At 59.8% G+C, this 27,161-nt stretch overlaps 1 protein-coding gene across 2 annotated transcripts in view; it reads left to right on the forward strand.

Moving 5' to 3' along the window:
- Positions 1-679: 679 nt before the first annotated feature.
- Positions 680-27,161, forward strand: part of FIBCD1 (fibrinogen C domain containing 1) — a 39,059-nt gene continuing 12,577 nt past the window's right edge. Inside the window, exons 1-5 of one of the 2 annotated variants that reach the window (XM_034929303.2) lie at positions 680-796; positions 1,373-1,485; positions 9,962-10,441; positions 15,565-15,724; positions 16,081-16,217. In XM_034929303.2, coding sequence (XP_034785194.2) covers positions 1,414-1,485; positions 9,962-10,441; positions 15,565-15,724; positions 16,081-16,217 — 849 coding nt within the window. In that variant the 5' untranslated portion in view covers positions 680-796; positions 1,373-1,413. Of the gene's footprint in view, positions 1,019-1,372; positions 1,486-9,961; positions 10,442-15,564; positions 15,725-16,080; positions 16,218-27,161 lie in introns of both variants that reach the window. The other variant, XM_057298624.1, reaches the window with a different exon arrangement.

Raw genomic sequence — 27,161 nt, forward strand, 5'->3', positions numbered from 1 at the left:
GGCGGGGAACGGGGGTCTGTCTGGAGCTGGGGGAGCAGAAAAAGATGGGGACGCAGAAAGGGGCGGAGGAGGGGCGGCCGGCGGGCTCGGCGGGGCAGCGGGAGGGGAGCGCGGCGTCGGGCAGTGTGGGCGCCTCCCGGTCAGAAGCCACAATAGCAGCTCGTTCGCCGCGCAGATTAAGGACTTTGTCAATTACCTCCGAAGGCCGCTCCGGGCGGATTAAATGCTTTTAAAAGTGCTGCTGGTGGGAAGGGGCAACTAAGAAGCCCCCTCCTGGCACAAATCCCCTCCCGGCGGAGGAGAAGGCGGGGGCTGGGACGACGCGGGGCGCGCCGGGGAGCGCGGGCGATCGGCCGGGAGGGCGGCCGAGCGCGGAGCGGCTGGTACTCGCGACCACAGCGCCGGCGGCTGTGGCAGTGGTGGGGACCCCCATTTCGCCCACGGGCCGCCCGGGCAGGGGGGCGTCGTGTGGGCTCTCCGACCGCGGGCGCGAGGGCACGGGTCTGCGGACGCGGACTGGGACGCCCACCGGACCAGGCTCACGCGTCGGGGTCCGGCGCAGGGAGGTCCCCGGGGACTGGAGACCCCACAGCTGGGCGCACTTGCCCCGGGACCTGGACCCACACCTCGGGGGCCCGCAGGGGGCCCACCCCACCGAAACTGCCCCCGGCGCAGCCTGGGTCTTGGGGCGAGCCCTGCGTCCTGAGCCGGGAGGGAGCCGGGAGGAGCGCCGCGCCACTCCCCGGAGACGCCGAACCGGCCGGCGGGGGCGCCCTCGGGGCCCGCCCCGCGCATGGTGAGTTGTGTGAGTCCGGTCCGGGAGGAAGTTTGTGCAGAGGCGCCGCCGGGGGGGGCTCTCAGGCCCCTCCGGGAGCCAGCAGGAGCCGGGCCGCCCGCGGCTGTTTGCTGCCCTCCGGCCGGCCGCGGTATCTGGGGGCCAGTTCGGCCTCCTTTCCCTAGGTCTTTTCGGAGGCGGAGTTTAGTATCCAAGTCCGCGGGTGTGAGCGCGCGCGTGTGTGTGAGTGTGTCGGGGGAGGCCGAGGGGAGCAATAAAAAGCAAAGAGAGTCCGAGACCAGAAAAGATGCGGAGATTGAGAAGGAGGGAGGAGGGACGAGGGAGGAGGGAGAGGAGCGCGCCGGGGAGGCGCGGGAGCCGGGAGCGGGGACGGCGCGCAGCGCGAGCGGCGGGCGTTGGGCTGGCGGCTTTCGCGCTCCCGCTCCTGCTCCCGCCCGCACACAGCGGCGCGCTCATCCTCACACGCCCGCCCGCTCCCGGGCCGCCCCGGCGCGGGGCACAGAGGTGGGGACCCGGCGGACAGAGCGCGCCCCGCGCCCGCGCCCGCGCCCACCCCGTCGCCTTTGCGCTCCGCAGCGGCGCGCCTCGCCCGGCGCCCCCGCCAGTCCTGCCGGAAGATGGTCAACGACCGGTGGAAGACCATGGGCGGCGCTGCCCAACTTGAGGACCGGCCGCGCGACAAGCCGCAGGTACGCTCGGGCGCTGGGACACGGGGCCTGGGCGGCTGGCCAGGCGGTGGCCGCTCGGGCCGGCGGGGCGAGCACCCAATGCGGGGGCTGGAGTTTAGGGCGCACCCCTTCGAGGCTCCGGAGGCCCGGGCCGGGATGGGGACCCTCCTCTCCTCCTCCCCCAGCCGAGGCTTGAACTCGAGGTTCGGTGGGGGCGGCACCCCTGCAGGAGCCACGCGCGGTGCGGGCCGGGTCTCCCGCGTCCCCGCACCCCCAGCAGCCCCCTGGTGCACGCGGGTGCAGAGGGAGGCGGGGACTTACAGTTCGCTGTGTGTCCACAGACAAATCAGCCCCGTTGCTGAGTCTCCGTTTCCTCACCTCTACAATGGGCATCTTAACTACCCACAGAATCTCCACTCTGGGCGCTACCCTGTGCCAGGCACCTGGTCCTGAACCTGACCCCCTGAATCTCCTCTGCATCCTTCCCTTTAGCCAGGGCCCTGCATACAGTAGGGGATCAATAAAGATTCATCTCCTGCAGGAACGCTGGGTATTGTGATTTTCTGACTTTAAGACAAGGAAAGCAGGGCTCAGAGATGGTTGGCTCCTGCCTGAGGCCACGCAGCTCTGTCGGGATTTGAACCCTTGTCTGTGTGCTCCAGGGCTGACTCATTCCTCCCTTCCTGCTGCCTCTTCAGGGGCAGTGGAGGTGGGGCTTGGAGGGTGCCCAGGGCTGTGCGGTGGAAGCGGGTGAGGGCAGAACACCTGGGCTGGCCAGCAAGGGGGCTGGAGTCCCGAAGCCGAGGCGGAGGAGAGCCCCAGGGCTGCCCCAGGCTGGGCTGCCAAGGGACTGGGGCAGGCAGGCGAAAACCAGGAGGCCGCTCGCTCACCAAGGAGAGGAGAGAATAGGGCTGCCCATTTTAAATTTTAAATTTCTCCCAGACAGATGTCATTGGGGAAGGAACAGTTCGTGCTTGCAGCTGCAGGAGGGGGCGGCACGGGCAGCCCTTGGTGGTCCCTTCCTCTCAGGAGCTGCAACCTGCTCATTCTTCCTGGTGTGACACTGCCGTGGCACAAGGGCCCAGCCCTCTGCGGTTTGCAAAGCCCCTTCCCATTCATCGGCACTACCTCACTTCTCCAAGCAGGCTGGGGGCCAGTGCGTTCCCACATCACAGACCAGGGATCAGAGAGGTTGGGAACATGCCCAAGTCACACAGCACGTTGGCAAGAGAGTGGGGATTCAAACTCTGGTCTAACCACACACCTATCCCACTGCTTCTCAGGGGTGGTCGCGCCCCTCTTTTAGGTCAGGTCTGCACCTAAGCCACCCCAAAATAACAAGTCCCCTCCTGCTGAGATCTGACTTCTCCCCCTTAGCAAGAACTGTCTTAACTTCTAGACCTGTCCTCCAAGGCCATCCCTAACCTGGCATACTGTGCCTTCCCATTGGTCCCTTACAGGCAGTGACTGTTTGTTATTTGCCAACCCTGGGCCCCACACCACGCCGCCCCATTTCCAGATCTTTTCTGTGTCATCTTGTTTGCTTCCCCAGCCTTACACAAACACACACACACACACACACACACACACCTTCACTCAGGGACACCCTACATATACTCAAAATCAAGCTCAAATGCTGCCACCTCCTCCAGGAAGACTTCCTGATGCCCTGTGGCTATGTCTCTAAGTTCTAGTAGTGTTTAGCCTGTGCCACTAAGCTGCCTTGTCCTGGGCCCCTCCTGCATCAGGAGATCCCTTTGGACACACCCTCCTCTGGAGCCCATCTCTGCATCTCTCCCTGGGCCCAAGCTCCATTCTTTCCAGGCAGCTCAGGTCAGGCATTGAGAGTGTTTGCTGAATGGCACTGCATGACGCTTCGGCCAGGAAGAGCCTCAGGAGACAGCCAGCAGGCACTGGTCTGTCTCAAGGGGAGGTGCCTTCTGGGGAATGTGTTTGAAATGTGGCTTCAAGGCCTCCAGGCCGGGCCCCGCCTTCCTCTGCTGCTCCCTGGGGGCACAGCTTTCAGCCCCCACACAGCCCAGCTGTCTGCCCCTTGGCATTGGAGGAAGCTCGAGGGCTGTTGCTCCAAGAGCCTGGGCCAATAGCAAGCACCCGCTTCCCCTCCCCACCCGTTTGGTGACCCAGCATGTAGACAGGCTGTTCCCTGTGCCAGCTCTGGGCTTGTTTGAAGCTTCAGACAAGAGGCAAGGCCTTTCCTGTGGCCACTGTCAGAAGAAAGAGAGAACACTGCTTGCCCTGGTTCCCTTGGGCCTGCCCTCTCCTGGGCCAGCCTTCTCTCCTCCCTTGTGGCCAGGTTCGTCTCACCCACTGACATGCTGTGTGGCCCTGGGTAAGTTACTCCTCCTCTCTGGGCCTGGGCTTCACCATCTGTAAAGTGGGAACAGCAATCTTCGCTTCCTCCTCATTTCACAAGGGCTGTTATGGGGGCCACGTGAAATACTGGTGTGTTTTGCAAACTGTAAAGCACTGTGTACTCATGAGGAGGATGCCTCTCGCAGCAGCCTGTCCCTTCCACAGGCTGGCTGTGTCCCGGTCTCCTCTCTGCCCCCCAGGAAACGCCATCTGAACATCTGGTTCCTACAAGCGGGGCCTGGCCGAGGTTCTTTAACGGGGATTTTCCTCTGGGAGCATAATGCTGACGCCGCACTCCAAGCACCAGTAGGTCACAGGCCATGACTAAGACTCATTTCTTAGTCACAGCCACCCTAGGAGCTTGGTGGCAGGAGTGATGAACCCATTTGACAGATGAGGAAACTGAGACTAAGAGCTGGAGCTGGGACTCAAACCTGGGTCTTCTTGGACAGCAGACAAGTGCCTAAGGGGTGGCTGGCCGCCCTTTCTTGGTTCAGCCCACTCAGCCCCAGTTGGGACTGCAGTGTCCAGGCTGTGTGGTTCTCAGGGTACTGAAATCACCCACTGTGAGTGGGTATAGCCCAGGTCCGGAGGTCCTGAAGGACCTTTGTCCAAGTGCAGCCATTTCTGGGGAACGCCTTGGGCCCCATCTGTCCCAGCCCTATCCAGCCTCAGCTACTCTTTGTCGGGCGACCTTGGACAAGTTGCCGATTTGGACTTTGTTAACGCATCCTCCCTCTCCCTACAGAAGGAGGAGCCTCTCACGCCCTTGGGGCAGGGTGAAACGGTATTTGCCAGGAGTTTGGAGTTTGTCAGATGAAAGGATCTAGAAATAGACATGATTCTTCTGGTCTTGGAGCTTGGGGCAGGAAGTCACTCTGCAACCGTTTCCTCTGGTCAGAGGGGCTTGTTTCTGAGCTGTCTCCAAGCCACCCTACAGGGAGGTCAACTTCCAACCCATCCCAGGCAAGATCTCTTGATGCTTTCAAAATTTCTAAGAACATTTCAGAAAGGAAGAAAGAAAATCTCTTTGGGAAGTTCTTCCTGATGTCTAACCTAAATCCCTGCTGCATTAAATTTACTCCGTGACTATTTAGGGAGGCCCTACCTAATGCTAGGAGGTATAGTCTGGTGGATACAGTCTGTGCCTCAGGGAGCTTAGAGTCTCACGGGGGGAACAAACTCACAGGTTGGGACAGTTGCAAACCATCATGGGTGCTAGAAGAGCCGTGCCTCTTTCTTCTTGTTCCCTGGGGTTTGGCTTGAGGTCACTGTGCTAGGCTCGGGGTTTCCCAAGCCCCTCCTTCTGAGCTCACTGTTTAGCTGGGGAGTGGTGTGGCTGAGGAGCTAGAATGGACAGGAGCAGGTGACTGTCCAGATGTTGGGTGAGGGAGGGAGACCTGAGGAGGTGCCAGCTTTGCGGGGGCAACAGGTAGGGTTGGTGCCATCCCCGAGTGAAAAATAGGAGGGCTCAGGTTTGGGGTGGAGAGACGCTGGTTTGGGCCTCAGTGGGCTTGAGGCCCCGGTGGGCCCTCTGGGAGGCCAGAGCTGTATGTCGTGGGGAGGGTGGGCAAGACCCTTATAGGAAACATCTGGAGAAGCCCCCTCCGTGGTTCAGAGCAAATGCTCCCAGGAAGTGAGACAGCTGGGGGGCTTGGAACCTCCCGGAGGGGCAGAGGCCGGGAGCTCTGTGGGGAGCTCTTGTCCCCTTGGACACCTTCAGCCCCTCCTGCGCCCCTCCCTGTGGCCTGAGACGCCAGATGGCCCTCGGCAGGGTTCTGCTGAAGGGTCCCCAGCGGGATGGCGGTTCCCGCTCAGATCTCACAGAACAAGCCTGCAGACCCCCTTCCTAAGTCTTTGGGACCCCAGAATGGTGAGCAGAGCCACCAACCCTTCACCCCCAGGGGAGTCTCTGGGACCCTCCCTCTGCCAGGGCCAGGGCTCAGAGTTCAGCCCTTACTGGGAGCCATGTGCCCAGCCATGTGCCAGCCGGGAGCAGAGTGGGCTCCTGGGGAGACAGGAGGAATTCCCCCGAGGCTCTGGCCTGAGGCAGGGCCCAGTCCCCTCAACCCACAGAGCCCACAAGCCCCCCGCCCAGGCTCTGTGCAAGCCTCTGCTGGATCCAGAGCCCACAGGACCCCGCCACCTTCAGCTTTCCATTTCCCAGTGCAAAGCCCCAGGATGTGTTTTTGTCATGCAGAACAGCTGCCTGCGTTGGGCTGGGTGCCCTTAGGAGATGGGGGTGGGCGGCAGGAGGGGCGCTCACCTGGGTCTAACCTGGCCTGGCCTTCCCCGGAGGGAAACTTTCTTCTTCCTCCTTTCATCTGTGGAGTGTGGTCCCAGTCTCCCCAGGGGACTCCTGCCAGCCAGCTCTCTTAGGAAGTGAGGAGGAAGGGAGGTGTGCCAGCTTAGCAGAGCGCCTTGGCATCAAATCCCTTCCTCCTGAGCACCCCCCCCCCGCCCGCCCGCCGCTTCCCCAGAACCCCCAAGGCTGGGGCCTCAGAGAAGGTAGCCTGGACAGAGGTCACCCTGTAACTGAGACACCACCGGGGGCTGCCTGCCGCCCTGATGGCATGAGCTTTATCCTCCTTTTGGCCAAGGCTTCGTAGGCAGCCGTGAACCCTGGGTGGGCACTGGGGGTCACTCGAGGAACCAAGCTGGGTCCCTCCAGCTGGAAGCTCATGCGAGTGGTCAGTGGCAGAAGTGGGCTTTGAACCCAGGGCTCCCGGCTCAGGCCCCGGTCTCTCTCCTGCTCACTTGCCCGAGATGCCCTGTCTTGGGAGCTGGGGGCTCTGTGTGCATCCTCCCCATTCCGCAGCCCCCAGGGAGTGCACCCAGCTCAGCCACACCAGGACGGATGAATCAGCTCCAGCCTCAGGCATACCAGTTGGGCTGCTCAGCGCCCAGAGCCCCCCTTATTATCTCGGGCAGATTTCTTCGCAAGGCACGTAAACGGCAGCCCATAAAAGCGAACAGTACTTCATCTTTAAGGTGATCTCTGAAGACTAATTCTCCTCTGCTGAGTGCCCTGTTTCATCTCCAAGCTCCGCTGTCCCCCTGCCTCTAGGGGACCCCCTGCGGCTTCCTCGAGCCCCTCCCCATTTCGGTGCCCTCTGCCTTCCCACCAGGGAGGGGCTTGGGTGGGAGGAGGGTGCAAGATAGGGCAGGGGTGTGGGAGTTGCAGAGGGGAGACGGATGACCTCTCTGCCACGCCAGCCCCAGCCTCGCCCGCCAGGGGACCTTAATGCTACACAGTCTGATGATGCAGCCCTGAGCTGCTCGGGGCAAGGTGTCTCCCGACGGGCTCCAGAAGAGTGCATGACAGGGACTTGGCTGCTGACACAGAGCTTTGTATATCAAACCCAGCCATACTTTAGGCAGGGAAGGAAATCATAGAACGGCCCAGTTAGCGGCCCTGGCACAGAGGCAGTTGAATGAATGAGTGAGTAAAAGAAGTCAAAGGCCACAACAATCTGTCTTGTAAGCACCCTCACGGGGGGAGCACAGAGGAGGAGCCCCTCCAAGCTGGGGGGAGTGGAGTAGAAACAGTCAAGGAAGGCTTCCTGGAGGAAGTGACAGCTAGCTGAGCCCTGAAAGAAGAGAATACATTAGGCCAGTGGAAAAGGAGGAGGGGAAGCAGATGCTTCTGGCTGGCCAAGGGAGCAGTTTGTGCAGAGCTGGTGGAGGGGAACTGTGCATTTGGGTCTGGCTGGAGTAAATTGTCTTGATGCGTGGAGCCCGGAATGGACGCGGCCCCCAAGAGAACTGGGCAGGCGTGGAGCACTGAGTCCTGGCAGCCGCATGACAATAGGGACAGGCCAAGAAACTCTCTTCCGCATCCTGACAACAAAGCAGATCTCTTTCCCGGGGGTCTGCATGTCCAGGCGCATGTCCCCTCCACCCCGTCCTCTTCGGGTGCCAAGTAGGTCATCCGGCAGGTCCTTGTGGAATTTGAATTTACAAAAATGATTCTTTCCTCTGCCTCATCTTCTAGGTAGTAAGACACAATGATGTAAGAGGCATCTGTCTCTGTTCAATGTATCACTAAGAAAGCAAGCAAGCTGTCAATTACGATTGTAAGATGTCCCCCCATGTTGGAGATGCTAAAACGTGAAAAAAAGAGAACATGCGTCCCAGCATTGACGACACACAGAAATAACACTTTGGGTGGAAAAAAATGTCCTCCAGATGCTGTGTGCACATTGATCATGGGATAATGAAAGCCACTAATATTTACTGTGCCAGCACAACGTGCCAGGCACGGCTCCAAGTGCTTTAATATACGAAGTCATTTTAAGACAAGTGTCAAATTCGGAAAGTTGAAAAGGTGGGGAAAATGTGTCTGAGAGTTGAGGAAATTCAATCATAGGAGGGGCCTGGCCCAGAGAGGAAGGCAGGAGGCTCGGGGCCTAATCCCAGTTCTGCTTTTATTTGCAGTGTGATTCTGGGAGAGCCCCTTGCCCTCTCTGGGCCTCAGTTTTCCCTTGTGTGTAATGCTCAGGGGCCATGAGCGAGTCTGCCCAGTGAATCTGGGCCTCCGAGAGTGTGTGCGGCCACGCTCTGGCACCTCCGTTCACCACAAGCTGTTCCTTGGCCCTGGCTTCTGGCCAACACAGTTTTTTATCGCGCCTGCCCTTCGTTTCCGTTTTTTTTTTTTTTTTTTTTTTTTGAGATGGAGTCTAGCTCTGTCTCCAGGCTAGAGTTCAGTGTCATGGTCTTGGCTCACGGTAACCTCCGCCTCCCAAGTTCAAGGAATTCTCGTGCCTCAGCCTCCCGAGTAGCTGGGATTTACAGGCATGTGCCACCATGCCCAGCTAATTTTTATATTTTTAGTAGAGATGGGGTTTCACCTTGTTGGCCAGGATGGTCTCGATCTCCTGACCTTGTGATCTGCCCGCCTCGGCCTCCCAAGTGCTGGGCTTACAGGCGTGAGCTACCTCGCCGGGTCCCGTTCCTGGTTTTGAGATATGGCTTGTTCTGGAGTGACAGCCACCTGTTGCCTCGGCCCCCCTCCTCCTTGGAGGGCAGCAGGCCTCTTCTCCAGGGTGGCCTTAGGGCTACCTGGCCCAGCGGGTTGGCGTTTGCTCTGCCAGGGGCCTGCTCTGTGAAGAGGTAGAGGAAGGAGAGAGGATGGGGTAGGGTGCGGGGAGGAGGTGCCTAGGAGCCCCCGTGTGCCCTGGGGACTGGAGAACAGCAGGACAGAACACGGGATGTGGCTGCTGCAGTTGGAAGGGACCTTCCGTGATGGGTGCCCGCTACCCCAGGGCACTCGTTCCCAGAGACAGCACGAGACCATCTATAGCATCGCTGCTGTTGCATCACAGCTCTCTCTGACCAGTATATAGAGAGGTGGGTGTCTCTATATTGCTCTGTTTTACAGGCGAGGAAACTGAGGCTCAGAGAGGTGAGGCCCCTGGCCCAAGGTCACACTGTGGGAAATGCAGCTTAGAGGCCTGAGCCCTGTCCCGTCTGGCTGCAGAGGTGGGATCTCTACCTCCAGCCCTTACTGGGTGGTGTGGGCTCCACGGGGGCCACACGGCCACACACACAGGTGACCGTGGGTCCCTGGGCTGTCACTGTGCAGGGCATGGGGGGAGGTGGGTGGCAGGGGCAGCGAGAGGGAAGGCTTGGCATTCTGCTTGTGTCTTTGTGTCTTTCTGCCTTGGTTTCTATTTCCCATCCTCTCTGTCTCCGTCTCCCTGCATCTCCCCGCGTCTCCCTGCGTCTCCCCGCATCTCCCCATGTTTCCCCACGTCTCCCCGCATCTCCCCATGTCTCCCTGCATCTCCCTGCATCTCCTCGCGTCTCCCCGCGTCTCCCTGCATCTCCCCGCGTCTCCCTGTCTCTCCCTATGTCTCCACCTCCCCTCTGGGGCTCTGTCTCTCTCCACTTTCTCCCTGAGGCACTCACTGTGTCCCTCTCACTGCATCTGTGGCTGTCCCTGTCTCTCTGTCTCCCCTTGGACTGTCTCTCAGTGCCTGTCTCATCTCAGTCTCTGTGCCACGCCCTTGCCCAGCCCCCCAAGAAGGGGGTCCTCTGACCCCAGGTATGCCTCTAATGCTGGCCCCTTCTCTCTCCCGTCTGTCTGTCTGTCTGTGTCTGTGCGTCCCGGGCGGGCCTGCAGCGGCCGAGCTGCGGCTACGTGCTGTGCACCGTGCTGCTGGCCCTGGCTGTGCTGCTGGCCGTAGCTGTCACCGGTGCCGTGCTCTTCCTGAACCACGCCCACGCGCCGGGCACGGCGCCCCCACCTGTCGTCAGCACTGGGGCTGCCAGCGCCAACAGCGCCCTGGTCACTGTGGAAAGGGCGGACAGCTCGCACCTCAGCATCCTCATTGACCCGCGCTGCCCCGACCTCACTGACAGCTTCGCACGCCTGGAGAGCGCCCAGGCCTCGGTGCTACAGGCGCTGACCGAGCACCAGGCCCAGCCACGGCTGGTGGGCGACCAGGAGCAGGAGCTGCTGGACACGCTGGCCGACCAGCTGCCCCGGCTGCTGGCCCGAGCCTCAGAGCTGCAGACGGAGTGCATGGGGCTGCGGAAGGGGCATGGCACGCTGGGCCAGGGCCTCAGCGCCCTGCAGAGTGAGCAGGGCCGCCTCATCCAGGTAGGGCTGGGGTCTGCATCTTGGGGTCTTGCTGGAGGCGAGGGGTTGGTGCTGGTGCTGCCATGTGCCAGGCGCCTGATGTCCATGGCCTCACTTAATCCCCAAGGCCCTAGACAAGGGGCTACTGCTGTTCCCATCTACAGACAAGCCCATGAAGCTCAGGGAGGCGCAGTCACTCATCCAGGGCCACACAGCTACTGGGAGCCAGGATTCAAATCCTGTTTCTTTCCCGGTGACCCGGGAAACTGTACAGCACCCCACAGCACTTGGCACTCAGTAAATCCAGGGCTTGGGGCTTCCCCAGTGCTCCAGGGTACAGGTGAGGCAGGGCATTCCCCCATCAGGAGCAAATCGAGGCTCAGAGAAGGGATGCGACTTGCTGAAGGGCATGTGGCTGATCAGTGCTACCCCCTCAGAGCCGCACCCCATCTCTCCATACCCCCTCCCAGTTCACACCATGCAATACCCACAGCTTCCCAGGGACAGAGAGACCAGTCCAGGCAGCCCAGCCAGACCCCTAGCCTGTCCCAAACCACCTCCACCCTCCCCACCCCTGCCCCCAGCCAAGCCAGGCTCCAGCCAGCTCCAGGTGGGTCTGGGTGAAGGCTTTCCAGCTTCGGCTCTGAGACCATGCTGGAAGCACCACCCACAAGAAGTTCCTCCCTCATAAGATGAGGGATTTGGGATCATCTCATCTGCCTCCACCATTTTCCAAGACAGAAAATGGTGGCCTAGAAATGGGTGGTGATTTTTCCTGGGTGCCGTGGCCAGGTCAGACCTGGAATCCAGCCCCTGCTGGAGCCCTGCCCAGCCCCTGGCCCTGTGCCACGTTCTCCCAGTGACTCAGATCCCTGGAGGCTAGGAGCCAAGCCCCTGCCCCCACGGGCGCCCAAGCCCCTTCCACCCCACCGCCCCCAGCAGCCACTGAGAGATCCAGGCATTTGGTCACTCAGCTGCTCATGAGCAATGGGCCCTTTCCCTCCCTTTGAAGGCAGCAGCTGGAGAAATTACAGTCCTCATCACCCTGTCTGGGTGACTGATGGGAAGGTGGCTTCCCCCTCCCGGGGTAGAGGGATGTTTAGACCGCCTTCCAGCTGCCCCTCCATGTGCAACTTCCCCAGGCCTCATCAGCAGGGCTGGGGGCTGGGGGGACCTCCTGACTTTCTGGCTGACCTGGGACCCCCACCTCACTCCAAATCGCTCAGCCCCTGGTCAGCTCAGGCCCAGTTCATGAAGGCCCACCCTTAGAGCTGGGGTGGGGGATTTAGAAGGAGGGACCCCAGAGTCCTGCCCTCCCAATAGCCTGCGCAGAGGTACAGAGTGTTCCCACAAGACTAACAGCCTTTCTGGGCCCAGGAGTGCCAGCTCACCTGACATATTTACTTCCCCAAAAATGTTTGATTTGACTCATTCCCCACAGACTGGATGATTCAAGAGACAATGTGTCTTTATGTTTCATTCAGAGGCAGCGAGCCGTGCTCCTAACTCCTCCCTTCCAAGCTTCCCAGACCCTCAGCTGATCAGCACAGATGTGGGTTTCTCAAAGCTGTGCCTGCAGGCACCCTGGGTTGGAATCGCCAGAGGTGCTTGTTAAAAGGCAGCTTCCTGGCCAGGTGCAGTGGCTCATGCCGTAATCCCAGCACTTTGGGAAGCTGAGGTGGGCAGATCACTTGAGGTCAGGAGTTCAAAACCAGCCTGGCCAACATGGTGAAACCCTGTCTCGACTAAAAATACAAAAATTAGCCAGGCGGGCGCCTGTAATCCCAGCTACTCAGGAGGCTGAGGCAGGAAAATTGCTCAAACCCGGAAGGCAGAGGTTGCAGTGAGCCGAGATCACGCCACTGCACTCCAGCCTGAGCAACAGAGCGAGACTCTGTCTCAAAAAAAGGAAAAGGCAAGTTCCTGGGCCTCATCCCCAACCCCCTGCAGCCCCCCAGCCGGGGTTGATTCTCATGTGTAGTCCCTGAGGCCTGCTGGTCACGGCTGAGCTGAGCCATTCTGCCCTGAGGGTTTGAGTCCGCAGAGCTGGGATGCCGGGCAGGTTGCTTCCCCTCTCTGGGCTGGGTCTTGTCACCCGTGAGATGTGCATAACACAATCTATGCTGAGGGGATATCGGAGCGCCTGGCTACAGGGCTTGGCTGGCTCTGTCACGTGGGGGATACTCATGGTCTGCACCATCAACGTCTCCTTATTATTATAGTAGAAATTGTTTGTGGGCTGAAATTTAAACCTATAGGGAGCCACCATGCCACTATTGAAAACTCCCTTTTCTTTTTTCTTTTTTTTTTTTTCTCTTTTTTTTGAGACGGTCTTACTCCGTCACCCATGCTAGAGAGCAGTGGCACGATCAGGGCTTACTGCAACCTCCACCTCCTGGGCTCAGACAATCCTCCCACCTCAGCCTTCTAAGTAGCAGGCACTACAAGTGTGCACCACCATGTCTAGCTAATTTTTTTAATTAAAATTTTTTTGTAGAGAGGTCTTGCTATGGTGCTCAGGCTGGTCTCAAACTCCTGGCCTCAAGCAATCCACCCACCTCGGCCTCCCCACGTGCTAAGATTACTGTGTTGGGCCGAAAATCCCTTTTCTGGTAGGAGTGATAGGCCTATACCATGTGCTGGGCTCTGCGTTAATAGGCACTTTGCAGCCCCATAATGCCAGGAGGTTGGTACATTTGTTATCCCATTTTATTTTATTTTAATTCATTTATTTATTTTTTGAGACACGGTTGTCTCGCTCTGTCACCCAGCTGGAGTGCAGTGGTTCAATCTCGGCTCACTGCAACCTCCGCCTCCCAGGTTCAAGCAATTCTCCTGCCTCAGCCTCCTGAGTAGCTGGGACTACAGGCACACACCACCACGCCCAGCTAATTTTTTTGTATTTTTAGTAGACACAGAGTTTCACCATGTTGGCCAGGCTGGTCTCAAACTCTTGACCTTAGGTGATCCACCCAACTTGGCCTCCCAAAGTGCTAGGATTACAGGTGTGAGTCACCACACCCGGCCTTGTTATCCCATTTTATGGAGAGGCAGACTGAGGCTCTGAGTGGCAGGTGCCTGTGCAAGCTCGCTCACACAGCTAAGCAGTGCCGGGGACAGCAGCTCTGACACCACTACCTCTAAGCGCTGTCCAGCCCTCCCCTGATGCGCCTCTGTGGCTCGGCAAGCAGGGACTCACTTCCCCATTAATTCGGGGCATGTTTATATGTACATTTTCAGCTTTAATCATCTGCTGGTTTAAACAGAGGTCTTCCCTGCCCGTTAGCAAGAGGGAGGAGGCCGTGCCTGAGTTTTTTTTAGTGCGTTGTGGCCGTGTTGACTCAGATAAATGGGCAGTACCGGTGTGACTTAACCAAGTGATCTTTGCCGCACACACATCGCAGGGCGGCCCCCACCTACCGTCTTCCCTCCCGCCCCGGTTGGGGTGTGCTGCCTGTGTCCCTCTGTGGGGCGTGCCCAATGGAGCTCGTCTACAGGATGCTGCCGTGAAACCCAAACGCTCTGCCTGCCCATCTCTGCTCCTGTCTCCCCTGGCCTCAGCCCTCACTGAATCGCCTGCTCAGCAGAGGGGAAACTGACAGGGAGACTAAAAGCTTTGCAGGGCCCCTGCCTCTGGACGAGCCGGGAATCATATTTTGTAAACTGCTGGCACTGTATATTTCTATTTTCCTTCCACGAATGGGCTATTATCTGGCAAGTGACATGTTAGGTGTATAAAGACCCAGCCGGCTCCATGCTCACTGGCTGGCCAGCTATAGCTTGCCCACTACCCCCTCACCCTCCACGTGGTCCTGCAGCCTCCTGAAGCCCAGGGTGGGGGCAAGAGACCTCAGACCCTTCAGGCACTCAACACAGGCAGAGGCGCTGGGGGACAGCATTGCGCTTGCCAAGCTCCAACCCCAGGGCTGTGTTGGAGGGAGGGGCGCGGGTGAAGGATGGAGAACAACGGCTGAGCTCCCTAGCCCAGGCTCTCCTGAATCCCCCCGCTCAGAGAAACAGGGCTCATTATCCTGGGTTACAAGGAAATGGAGACATGGAGAGATTCGGACACTGTTCCGGGGTCACGCAGCTAGTGAACGGGGGAGGGACTGGAGTCAAAACACAGACAGTCAACACCAGAACCTGGGTCCAAACCACCGCCCCGTCCCCACCCTGACCCTGGTCTCCTACACAAGAACACAGCCCCGGGCCCCTTTCCTGCCAGCCCACCCTAGGGAAGTGGCCTGAGTCCTGGTCCCTGCCCCCAGTGCCATCCTTCACTCTCAGGGATCGCTCTTTTGGGGCCTCAGTTTCTCCATTTGTCACAAGAGATGACAACCTTAAGTCCTCCCTCTTTGCAGCGCGGTGGGGGACCCAGTGAGGTCATGGACATCGGAGAGCCCCAGAAACTCAGAGTGATGTTTGCATGGGGAGTGGGGGTGGGACGGGGGAGCCTTGTTGGTCCAGAAGCCTGGGGGGCTGTGCCTCAGGGCACCCCTCTGTCAAGTGCAGATCAGTCACTCCTACCTCAGCAGCCTTGCTTGGGATCGGAAGAGGCAGCGGTGGGGATGTCTGGTAGCCTGGAAGGTGCTGTGGGAACTTGGTGTGCTGAGTACCCGGCCGGTCCTTGCCGCTGTGCTGGGCACCTCCCATGTGTTGTCACTGGTCCCCATAGCAGTTTGGCCAGGCCAGGGGAGACGAGGCGTGGTGAGGACATTCACCCCTAGTCATATAACCGGCAAGTGGACGTGTTGGGCTCAAGCTGGATTTGCCCAACGCGGGGCGCTCTCTCCCCGCCTGGCACGGCCTCCTCCAGTTTACTCTTCCCTGGGCCGAAGAGATGGCCGAAGAACGCAGCCTGGGGCAGCAGGGGTGGCAGGTGCCTGCTGGAGCTTCCTTCCCCTCCCGCCTGCTCCCCGGCCCTCCCAGCCCTCGAGGCCCCAGAGCACAGGCTCCATCATAGCCTGGCTGGCCCCTCAGACCACCCTGGACAGGGACCCAAGGGGCAGGGCAGGGCGGGGCCTTGAGCCAGAAGCCCACCTCTGCCTCAGGAGAGGGCCCACTCTGGCCAGTGACCTGCTATGTGCGCCACCCCACCCCCAACAGAGCCCCTGCCCCCTCGGCTCACCCCCTGTGCTCCGCAGCTTCTCTCTGAGAGCCAGGGCCACATGGCTCACCTGGTGAACTCCGTCAGCGACATCCTGGATGCCCTGCAGAGGGACCGGGGGCTGGGCCGGCCCCGCAACAAGGCCGACCTTCAGAGAGCGCCTGCCCGGGGAACCCGGCCCCGGGGCTGTGCCACTGGTGAGTGGGGCAGGGGCTGCCTTCCTCCGGTGCCTCGGGTCCCAGCTCTGGGGAGCGGGGAAGTTGGGGTGAGGGTTCCCCAGCCATGAGACTCCAGGGCCCGACCCTACTTCCATGTGGCCTGCGCTGAAGCCCTCTCGGTCCATTCTCCAGATGAGGAAAGTAAGTCCCAGAGAGGGTGATTCTCTCACCCAGCCACAGCAGGGAGTGGCAGAGCCAAGGTCGGACTCCAAGGCCAGTGCTCTCTCAACCCCATGGGACCCCACATGCGTTATCGATGGACAGACAGTTTGGCCAGGGGGCTGGGCAGGAACGCGCTGGGGCCGCAGCCACCCTGACGGCCTTGCCTGCCTCAGGCTCCCGGCCCCGAGACTGTCTGGACGTCCTCCTAAGCGGACAGCAGGACGATGGCGTCTACTCTGTCTTTCCCACCCACTACCCGGCCGGCTTCCAGGTGTACTGTGACATGCGCACGGACGGCGGCGGCTGGACGGTGAGTGTCCCAGGCTGGGCGGGCGGCAGGGCAGGCACCGGGGACCGTGAGGCTGTGTACCTGAACCCGGGCATTCCGAGCAGCTTCCTGCCCAGCCCTCCACCATGGATCTGTGGACTGGCCCTGCCCTGGTGCCCTTCTGCCTGGCCTGACCCCACCCCTACAGAAGAGGGGAACAGGGGACTCTGTGAGCTGACCCTGGGGTACCCACTCTGGAGCGGACATTAGGCAGGAGCCACCTTGGGCTCCCTGAGATCCCCAGCTGTGGCTCTTCCAGCAGGGGGTGGGGCGGGTTCTAGGCAAGTTGGGGTTTGGGCCTAGGACAACACATGGCAGCAGGAACCTGTTGCTAACGTGGGTTCCAGGGCTGATGTGTGCGGGTGCCTGGCTTTTTGAACTACCCAATACACGGCGCGTGTGCAGAAGAGAAAGGAGGAGTGTGGCTGGAGGAGCAGAGACCCCCCACGGCTATGGGCCGACAAGTGCTGTCTGATTCCTGCACCTCCTGGTTCCTGCCTGGGTGGGAAACAGGAGCGAGATGTCCCAACTGCCAGTCACAGGGCAGGGGCGGGACCACACAAGGTGCTGGGAGAATGGGGCAGACCCTGCTTTGAAGACCAGGAGGACTGGCTCTTTAAGGCTTCTCAGCTTCACATTTCATTTCAGTTGGACAGACATTTTTGAGCACCTACTGTATACTGGGTTCCGGGGAAGCACAGAGATGGGGAAGCCCCTGTCCCAGTCCTCCCGAGGAATTTACACGCCAGGGGGCATTGGGGTCGGAAGAAGTCACTGTAGCAGAGGGGCGGGTAAAGCTTCCTGGAGAAGGGGGCATTTCTCATGAGCCATTAAAGCAGGGAGGATTTCTGAGTGCGGGCAGGAAGGAGAAGGTATTCCAGGAGGGGGGCAACCTAACGCGGCTACCAGGGAACATCTGAGGAGCAGGGCCCGAGGGATTTGTGGTGCGTGATGAGATGAGGCTGGAGCGTTCCAGCCCCAGGCTGCAGGGTTGGGACACACAGTCGGGAGCTACTGGGGGTGTTGAAGAGAGGAAGGCGGGATGGGACTGTGCTTGAGGAGAGGTGACTTGGCGGTGTGCATCCTTGGGCAGTGGGGAGAGGGACGGGGAGGAGGTGTTTCGACCGTTCAGTCCACAGGTCTACGATGGGACCCCGACAGCAGATGTCAGAGAGGCGGGGAGCCTGGAGGTTCCACGCTCTGGCCCTGTCATCCATAGGCTGCCCCAGGCATGGCTCTGAGTCCTGCTGTGTGACCTGGGGCAACTTACCTCGGGTCTCTGAGCCCCCGTTTCCTCAGCTGTGAAACGGGGGTGCCCACCTACATCCTTAGACCTCTTAACTGCAAGCACAAGAAAGTGGGGGGCTCAGCTGAGAAGAAGTGTGCTGGAGAGAGACTGGGAGGCTGGCGATGCCAGTCAGGCCTGCTTAGCCAGGAACAGACACCCCAGACCAGGCCCGGGGGTGGGCCGGTGAGAACCCCACCGCCCCAGGGCTGCTGCCACTGAGTGTGGGACGCATCTCGCCTGGGATCTTGGTGCTGACTATTTTTGGTGTATTGATGTCCAGGCCCACAAACATCTGGGGGAAGGGCTTAACATCAGACAAAACAAGTGACCGAGAAACAGGAGAGAGGGAAGCCTCTTGGCGGGGAGTTTTTGGGGGAGGCAGGGGTGCAGGCAGCCTGGGTCAGTTTTGAAAGGGGTCAGCGGTCCCCAGCAGAGGCAGGACGCGGGGAGGCCCGCACAGGCGGCCAGTGGAGGGACGAGTCCGCCAGCAAGGCAGAGCCTGCTATGTTAGGAGCCAGCGTGCGCAGATGAGAATCCCCACAAGACCCCAAAGACAGACACATCTCTAAACCTGTCTTCAAGCTCCAGAGGAGAGCTTTTAAAAATGTACTGGAGCTGCGTCTGGGGGATAAAAGCTCTTTTGTTTTCCTAACGCCAAGAACGTCTGAGTTATGGCATTTGCTTCTGGGAACCCCTTGGCGGGCGGAACAGTGAGGAGGCACCAGCCGAACCCAGAAATCAGAGTTCAGGGTCAGGACAGGCTTAATGAAAGATCAGGACGCCGGAGCGGGCCATGCGTCTTCCACTCTGGTGGACGTGAAGCCAATCTCCCGGGAAGTCAATCAGGATTTGGGCTGGGAGGCGGGTCATTCCGACAGCCTCAGCTTCAGGGGCGATTAGAGGGGAGTCGATGAGGAAATCCCCGCCAGCCCTGGCGCTCAGACACCCGGTTCCGGGGGCCCTGGGAGAGAGGCCATTCTCATCTGAGAAGTGCTTGCCTGGCCAGTGAGCATTAATATCCATTTGGGCCTCCATCAGAAGCCATCTTTTCCCAGGAACCTCTCGACATCTGTCAGGATCACCCCCCGCCACACGGAATCTGTCAGAAACTCAGTTTTTGTTTGGGAAGGAGCTGGCTGCCGCCTCTCCGGCCCTGGATACCATCCATCCTCATTAGACTCCCTGTCCGAACTGCCAGGCCTTGAGCGCCAATGCCACCTGATCCTTCCTGGAGGACAGGGCACCTGGAACTGTGCCCCGAGACCCTGGGGCTGGACAGTCTCACCAGAGCCTGCTTCCCGGAGGGACCTGTGTGGGCAAGGGTGCAACTCAGCAGCCTGTCCCCAGGGCCACTTTACAGTTCATACACCCCTGCCCCCCACCCCCGGCATCACGCCAGCGCCCTTCAATCCCTGGAGGCAGGCAGGGCAGCCTCAGAGAAGGCCAGGGATGTGCCCGAGGTCACCCAGCAGCCTCCAGGCCTCCCACAGTGGCACACGCTCATTCTCGTGTTCAAACCTTGAATGCCTAAAGCAAGCCGGGGCCAGGGAGGTCAGCAGCGACGAGACAGCTCAGCGGGCTCCCAGCCTGGTGGACAGAAGGACAAGGAAGCCGACTTGTGCCAGGGATGGGGAGCCCCAGGGCCCAGAGGACAGACCCCTGTTCCAGTGTAGGGGGTGGGAGGAGTGAGGGGCAGGGAGACGGTATGGCTTGTTTGGGGGCCACGGTGGCTTGGTGCTACTGGCCTATCTGGTTTAAGGAGGTTTGGGTCCAGGACAAGGCAGGGGAGGCGGCAGGTGGTCCTCAGGCCCCATCATCACCCCCATCACAGGTCCTGCCCTTCCGTGTCAGGAGTCCCAGGGGCAGGGACCACACCCTCCTGTGGCCATGTTAGCTCAGGGTGGGCACCGCACCTGCACACCCTCGGCACTCTCTAAATGCTTGCCAGATGATGGCTGTTGGCACCCTTTGGCTGTGTAGCTTTACCCCTGTTAAGTCTCGCTTTTCTCATCTGTAAAATGGGTACCATATAGAGCCGCTCTGCAGATGGGGACAAGTCAGAACCCTTCACAGGCTGCTCATCTGTGAGGAGTGAGCGGGGAGCGGGGCTGGGAGGGAGTCAGTGCTGAGCCCTGGGGGTTCCCTGTGAACACAGGATCTGGCTCTGCCTTGTAGCATCTTATAATCAAAGGGAGGCGGAGTGGTAAAAAGAAAGGCCAGATGTCCTTATTCAGAAGGTGCCGAGTGGGATGAAGCCAGCCATTGCCAGCCCACAGCCCCCACCCCTAGCGCCCCTGGCTGTGTGAGATGCCAGGGTCACGTCCCTTCTTGGAGGGCCCCTTGCTCATCTGTCCAGTGGGGCGGCCCTCTTGCCTGCCTTTCAGGGCCTGGGGAACGGGCTGGCTGTGCCCAGTACCTGCAGGTGGGCGGAAGGAGGGCCCCTGCTCAGCCTCAGCGCCTGGGCTCCCCGCCCCCACCCAGCCTCCCTGCCCTGCCGCACAGTCTTGTCCCCACTGCAATCTGCCGGGGGCAGTGCTGCCCCCCAGGCCTGACTGCCAAGCCCTCAACATTGCATAGTCACTGGCTGGGGTCACACACGTGAGGTCCAGATCAACATGTCCTTCAGCAGGGACTTGGAGTGGCCATGATAGGACCGTATACCTACCTGCTCCGCTCCCAGGCACAGCCAACGTCCCCCAACACCACGGTGCCAAGTGGCCCAAACCCTGTTCTTTGCAGCCCTGTTCTCCGCCAGGTGCTTCCTGTGTGCGAGGTCAGCCAGTTCACATCTGCCTGTAATTGGCTCCCCTGGAAAGGAGCCCCCACATCCCCCCACCTGAGCTCTTTAGGCCGGGAGGAAAATCCTGCCCTCACATGGAGAACATCAGAGGAGCCCAACAGCAGGCTCAGGCTCGGGGAGGGATGAAGAGCTCCTGGGGCCTCCCCAGGTGCCAGCCTGGACCCCTGTGCCGGGGAGGCTGAGCAGCAGGACCTCGGGGTCCAACAGATGAGATGTTAGCTCCTTCCTACTTGGGCTGCAGCTGCGGCCGGCCCTCCTTGTCCCAGAGGCAGTGGTGGCAGGGGATCTGCTGTGACATTGGTGGGCCACAGTATCCCCACGCTACTGCCTGGCCCACACCCTGCCTGGGGAATGGTCCTCAGAGCACACACACATTCATAATGGCGAGGTGACCGGTGACCGGGGACAACACCCTCACATTTCCTTCGTTCATCATGCAAAGAAAGCGTGCCTCCGTGGGGAGCAGTTTGGGTTTTTCAAACTTTGAACAGAAACAGGACAATGCACGTGCAGGGCCCAGCCCCGCGCCCGCCGTGGCTCAGCACCCGAGAAACAGCAGCTTGGCAGTGCTGTGCCAAGAGCCGGCAGGCGCCGACTGCCAAGCCTGGGAATGACGGCAGGGCGCCAAGCCTGGGGGTACCATTTTCAGTCAAAAACAAGGAGTGGGTCCGATTTCCTTCTGGGCTCAGCAGCTGGCTCTGCAGGGAGGGTGGTGATGTTGGTTAGGCCTACTGTGCGCCGTCCGTTTACACATTGACTTGATTGCCTCTTCCCCACCGGCCCTGCGCGGGCTTATGCAGAGAGAAACAGACTCAGAAAGGTTCTGCAACCTGTCCGAGGTCAAGTGGCCTGTGAGAGGCAGTCAGGATTTGAACTCAGCTCTGCCTTGTTCCTGACTGAGCCCAGAGGCCTCCCTGGGGGCACTGCCCAGAGGTGTCCAGAAAGGAGTTAAGGGAAAGCCAGACTCCTGGGAATGCCGCAGAGCCGCCCCAGGGCTGCCTTTGAAGGGCTGCCGTAGCTCACACATCCAAGTTCTTTGTTCTTTAAAAACACGCATCCTCCTCTGCCAGGACCCCTCTGCCCCCCTCCCAGAATCACCTGATCAGAAAGCCCGGGAGGCTGGGAGAGGCCACAGCTCCACAACCAACACAGTCCTGTCTGTAACTGGTTTCTGCAGCAGTTTCATCACAGTCTAGGAAAAACCGCAGTTGCTGCTTCCAGGGGGCCGTTCTAAGGCATCGGAGACCCTCTCTCCCAGTCTCATAGGGTTTGGACCCACCCACCCCCCATTCCTTGGGTTTCAGCTCATCTGCCCAGCTGGCAAGGCTCTGCTCAATGTGCCATTCAGCCAGGCATGTCCTCCTCCAGGGAGCCCTCCCAGATAACCACCTCCAACTGCCCCAGCAGAGGGACTCACTCCTTCTCAGGGTTCCCAGCAAGCTCTGTTGAATGCTGTGCACCAGCACATTTAATTCTCATCAAAACTTTGTGGGTTGAGGCTTTTATAATCCTAGCTTTACAGATGAGGAAACTGAAGCCTGGGGTTTGGAGGAATGTGCCAGGGTGGGAGCTGCTCTGCCCTATGGCTGCTGGCTTGTGCGTCGTCTCTCATGGGGCTGTGAGCTTTGAGGGCCAAGGTCATCCCTGTGAGCCCCGAGCACACACGGGGTGCTGTGCAGGAGCCCTTGTTTTGCAGGGGAGAAGCCACGTATCCTGTTGGCTGGAGTCTGGGTAGAACTCAGGTCTCCTGGGTGCCAGCCCAGGGAGCTCCCGGGGACTGAGCGTGCACTCTCATCCCCACTCCTCTGGCCATCTCAGCCCTGCGCACCCGGGTTGCCCACTCCTCCAAGCCTCAGTCTTCTCATCTGCCTAATGGGAGCACCAGTCGTCCCTCCAGGGCTGTGGCGGGGAAGGCCGTGGTCATCCTCTAAGGCACTGGCCGGATGCTAGGGTGACCGCAGAGCCCAGCTCAGTGCTCAGGACGCTAGCTGCATGTTCTGGGCACAGTGGCAAAGCAGCAGCTGGTTGGTCAGGGTCTGTTTGCAGAGGCAGCCCTGGGCAGGATGCAACGTGTGGAGTGTGAGGCTGCAGCGGCCCAGAGGCATCTCCGCCTCCCTCGGTCCCCAGGCCCCATCTGACAACACAGGGCCGTCGGTGGCTGCTGCTGTCTTCCTTCCTCCGCGTCCAGAGCCGTCACTCCTTCCTCCACGTCCAGAGCCGTCACTCCTTCCTTTGAACCCACCCAGCACCATCTGCAGGACCATGTGGGCCCAGCTCTCCCTTGGCAGAGCCCCTCTAAGCGGCACTTCCAAGATGCGCCGGGCGGCGGGCTTCTGAGAATCCGCACCAAGAAAACACTCTCTGTCTGTCTTCCCACTCGTGGCATCTACCCAAGAGGCCGCGGCTACGGCGAGTGTTTCTACTCAATCGTTTTCCAGCCGGGACCCAAGAGAGATGCCCCCCGAAGCTGGACCAATTCATATTTTGGTCTGAAAATGAATCAGTAATTTTTGTTTCCCTACCTTTTGCTCCCCGCCTCCATTTTGTTTTGTTTTGTTTTGTTTTAAGACGAGGTCTCCCTCTGTTGCCCAGGCTGGAGTGCAGTGGTGCGATCTCGGCTCACTGCAACCTCTGCCTCCCAGGTTCAAGCGATTCTCCTGCCTCAGCCTCCCGAGTAGCTGGGATTACAGGCGCATGCCACCACGCCCAGCTAATTTTTGTATTTTTAGTAGAGATGGGGTTTCACCATATTAGCCAGACTGGTCTCGAACTCCTGACCTCAAGTGATGTGGCTGCCTCAGCCACCCAAAGTGCTGGGATTACAGGCATGGGCCACCGCGCCCAGACTCCCCACCCCTTTTTGCCCAGTGGGGATTCACGTTTGGTGGGTGGGGCAGAAAGAAGGGGGAGTGGACGCCTGGATCCTTTCCTTACTTCCTCCCTCTGTCCTCCCATCCCACTGGTCCTCGCTGTGTAATTAAAGCCCTCTGTGCTTGGCCACATCCAGGCATCTGGTGTTACCAAGGTCCAGTGTCGCTGAAGCTGTTTGCCAGAAATACAAAGCCACAGCTGCAGTTTATCCTGGGCTCAGAGTCAGACTAAACATTCCCCCACGCAGGGGAAGCTGGGAGAACCCACCTGATGATCTGGGCTGTGCTCGGCACTTGCACTAGTCAGGCCACGTTGGGCTGTCATTGGCTCGAGGTCGGGGCAGGGTTTCCAAGCCCGAGATCCTAGCACAGGGCCCGGCACAGGCAGTCACTTGGGGTGTGAAGCAAGAAATCAGGACAGCCCTCGGCAAAGGCTGTCAGTGGTTCCCAAACTGCGGGCATACTCCGTGGGCCACTGGCAAAATCAACTGAATGGGTTTGATCAACGTTATTTTTTCAATCAAATAGAGTGGAATAGAACATGATAGAAAATATCAGTGCACTAAGGCTGGGCGCGGTGGCTCACGCCTATAATCCCAGCACTTTGGGAGGCCAAGGTGGGTGGATCACAAGGTCAGGCGTTCAAGACTATCCTGGCCAAGATCGTGAAACCCCGTCTCTACTAAAAATACAAAAAACTTAGCCGGGCGTGGTGGCAGGTGCCTGTAATCCCAGCTACTCAGGAGGCTGAGGCAGATAATTGCTTGAACCTGGGAGGCAGAGGTTGCAATGAGCTGAGATCGTGCCACTGCACTGCCCGGGCGACAGAGTAACACTGTGTCAAAAAAAAAAAAAAAAAAGAAAGAAAATATCTATGCACGTCCTTCTGCATTAAGCTAAGTCTGGAGTCTGGATGCGTGTGCCTGTGTGGTGACGTCGGCTGCATCTCTCTGGGACATGGTCAGTCTGCAGGTCACTTCTTCAAGGCCAGACCACAGATGTGTCTTGGCGCCTTAAGAGCAGGTCCGCAATCCGTCACTGCACACGTTAAAAGTGCCCACGTTGGCCGACAGTTGCTGCAGTTTATTTTTTTATTTTTTTGAGACAGAGTCTCGCTCTTATCACTCAGGTTGGAGTGCAGTGGCGCGATCTCGGCTCACTGCAACCACGCCTCCTGGGTTCAAGTGATTATCCTGCCTCAGCCTCCCAAGTAGCTGGGACTACAGGCACCTGCCACTATGCCCGGCTAATTTTTGTATTTTTAGTAGAGACGGGGTTTCACCGTGTTGGCCAGGCTGGTCTCGAACTCCTGACCTCAGGTGATCTGCCTGCCTCGGCCTCCCAAAGTGCTGGGGTTACAGGCGTGAGCCACCGCTCCTGGCCAATTGCTGCAGTTTCTAAGTGGGCGTTGATTCGGGCTACATGGACAGGAGTGCCGGCCATGTGTGGTTTCAGTGTCCTTCCTTGGGCAGAGGCAAAGGCAGGGGGCCAGGTGTGCTCACCCCAATTGATCGGCACCAAGGAGGAGCCCTGGGGGATGGTGGGGTCACTGTAACTGGCACCCAGACTGAGAGGGCAGTGGGAAAGAGGGGGCCGAGGACTGTGGGTGCAGGGACCAGCTCTTGGCACCAGAAGCCTGGGTAGAGGGGCACACTCAAGGCTACAGCCATCCTGGTCAGTGGACCTGCCACCAAGCGTGAGTGTGGACATGGTGTCAGGACATTAGCCTTCGGGTGCTGGTGGCAAGGGTAGGTCCAGACTGTCGTGGGACTGAGGGCACAAGATGTAGTCGGCCCCCCCTTTTTGCTGCTCACGGCCGCCTGGCCGCTGGCCAGTGTCCGAGCTTCGGCCCTGTAAGGGTGGGGTGCCTGGGCTCGGGGAAAGGGTTTGGGGAGGGACATGGGCACGCAGAGAGCACGCAGCCCCCGAGCTGAGTCTCGACTGCCCATCATCCCATCAGCTGGGACGCAGGGGCAGGAACAGCCCCTCTTGCCACATCCTGAAGAGTCAGGGCAGGGCTGGGGTCTGGCGAGTTACGTAAATGGCAGCATTGGTTCCAGGCGTCCCAGTGGTGGGAGTGAGCGCTGGAGGCAGAGCCTGGGGGATCCTCTCGGAGGCTGTGGTCTGGGCTACCGGGGCTTCTTGCTCTCATTCTGGATGGTTCCTCTGAACCTTTTGGAAGAGGCACAGCTGGGCACCTGTACATCAGCTCACCCGCCCCTGGTTGGGCACGCCCACTGGCTGCTGGGGTCTCCCCACTACCCGCACTGTGGCCTACTTCCCTGCATTTTCTGCCCCGCCCAGCAGGCTGACACAGGGCCCAGGACCCCGCCCCTCCTCCAGGGCCACCCTGCTGGGCAGACCTGCTCTCTCCCCAGCCCCCAAGTCTGTCCTGCCTCTTGCACGGTTGGGGTCTCCTGAGCACGGGTGTCTCCTCTGTTCCTTTGCCCTAAGGTCCCCAAGGGCAGAACCGTGACCTCGTACCCACTGACTTGGCTTTTGCAGCTGGTGCCTGGCAGGAGGTGCTCGGTGGAACATCTGTGTGAATGAGAGGCTGGGACAGACCCCTCGGGAGGGCTGGGGGAGGGTGGAGGCCAGAGTCCGGGAGAGGAGCAGAGGAGGCAGGAGCCCTCGCCCAGGCCTGGGCCTCAGTGCTGTGGCTAGCCATCCAGCTGGCACTTGCTGAACACCTACTATGTGCCAGGCCTGAGCTTATTCTCGGTGGATGGTCATAGCCTGGGAGGAAGGCGTGGCTGTGATCTCTGCTTTACAGACGTGGGTGCTGGGGCCCGGAGAGGTGTGGGGACTTGCCAGGGCTCTCTAAGGCAAAGCTGGGGCCCTGGAACCCAGATCCACAACCACTGGGCTCCCCTGCCTTCAGGAACTCCTTTATGGAACTCCTTCACCACTGAGCATGCCCAGGTCCCCAGTCCCCAGGGCAGAGGCCCAGCCAACGGCCAATGCCAGCCAGGCATCCCAGGGGGCTTCGGGCCTGCCGGTCCCTCTAGCTCCCCTCCTCCTGCGGAAACAGGCTCCTACTGCCCGCTGCCTTCTCAGGGGAGTGCCTGAGCTTCTGCTAGGATTAGGCCTTTGAAAAGGTGCGTGCTCAGGGTCCCAATATGCGGCCATCAATACGGCTCTCCACCGCTCCTCAGATCTCCCTGAGCCTGATCGAATTTCCTTCCACCCCGAGCCGGTCACTCCTGAGGACTTTCAGATTTCAGAGCTGGGCCAGGTTTGAGGTAGCAAAGCACGAAAAAGGAGGTGTCATCTCCCTCCAGCTCCCTGACGTCAGAGCTGCCCAAACGCCGTGACGGACACGTCCCCGAGGGCTCAGAGCAGGGCTCAGAGCATCGGCAAACGCTCACGCGGCAGACGCCTCGGGTCAGACCGGGCATCCGGGCAGTTCCGAGCGACTGAAATCAGGCTGCTTAGTAATGAAACTGGCAGCTCGCCGGTGCCGCAGCCAGATCTCTAACACATCAGACTCTGACACAGATGGAGGCCGGCCGGGCCGCGGGAGCTGCCTCGGAGAATAAAGCAGGGAAAGGCTTGTTAAACAGAAAGAGGGCTGGGAGGGCTGGGGAGGCCAGCCGGGACGGATTGTCAGCGGATCCTGTAAATACTCCAGGCAGCTCTGGCCCAGACCAGCGTGGTACTTATTTCAAAGCAATTTAACCGATGGGATTCCTGACTCCCAAATCAAGAATGTTATTAAAATGAAGAACAGAGGCAGCCCGGGTGCTCGTTGGTACCCAAGTCACACCCCGCTGACTGTGGGCTCCTTGTCCTCCCCTGAGCCATCGCCTGGACTCCGGTTTCCCAGCACCCCGACCCCTGCCCAGGCTTGTTTTGGGGAAGGGGAGCTTATTGAGGGACAGGGCTCTGGAGGCCAAGCCTGGGGTGCGTGGGGGGTGCTCTTGGTTCTTAAAAACTGGAGGATAGACTTGGTCAGTTTTGACCTGGAA

This window comes from Pan paniscus, chromosome 11 (genome assembly GCF_029289425.2).
Source record: "Pan paniscus chromosome 11, NHGRI_mPanPan1-v2.0_pri, whole genome shotgun sequence".
Taxonomy (NCBI): Eukaryota; Metazoa; Chordata; class Mammalia; order Primates; family Hominidae; genus Pan; species Pan paniscus.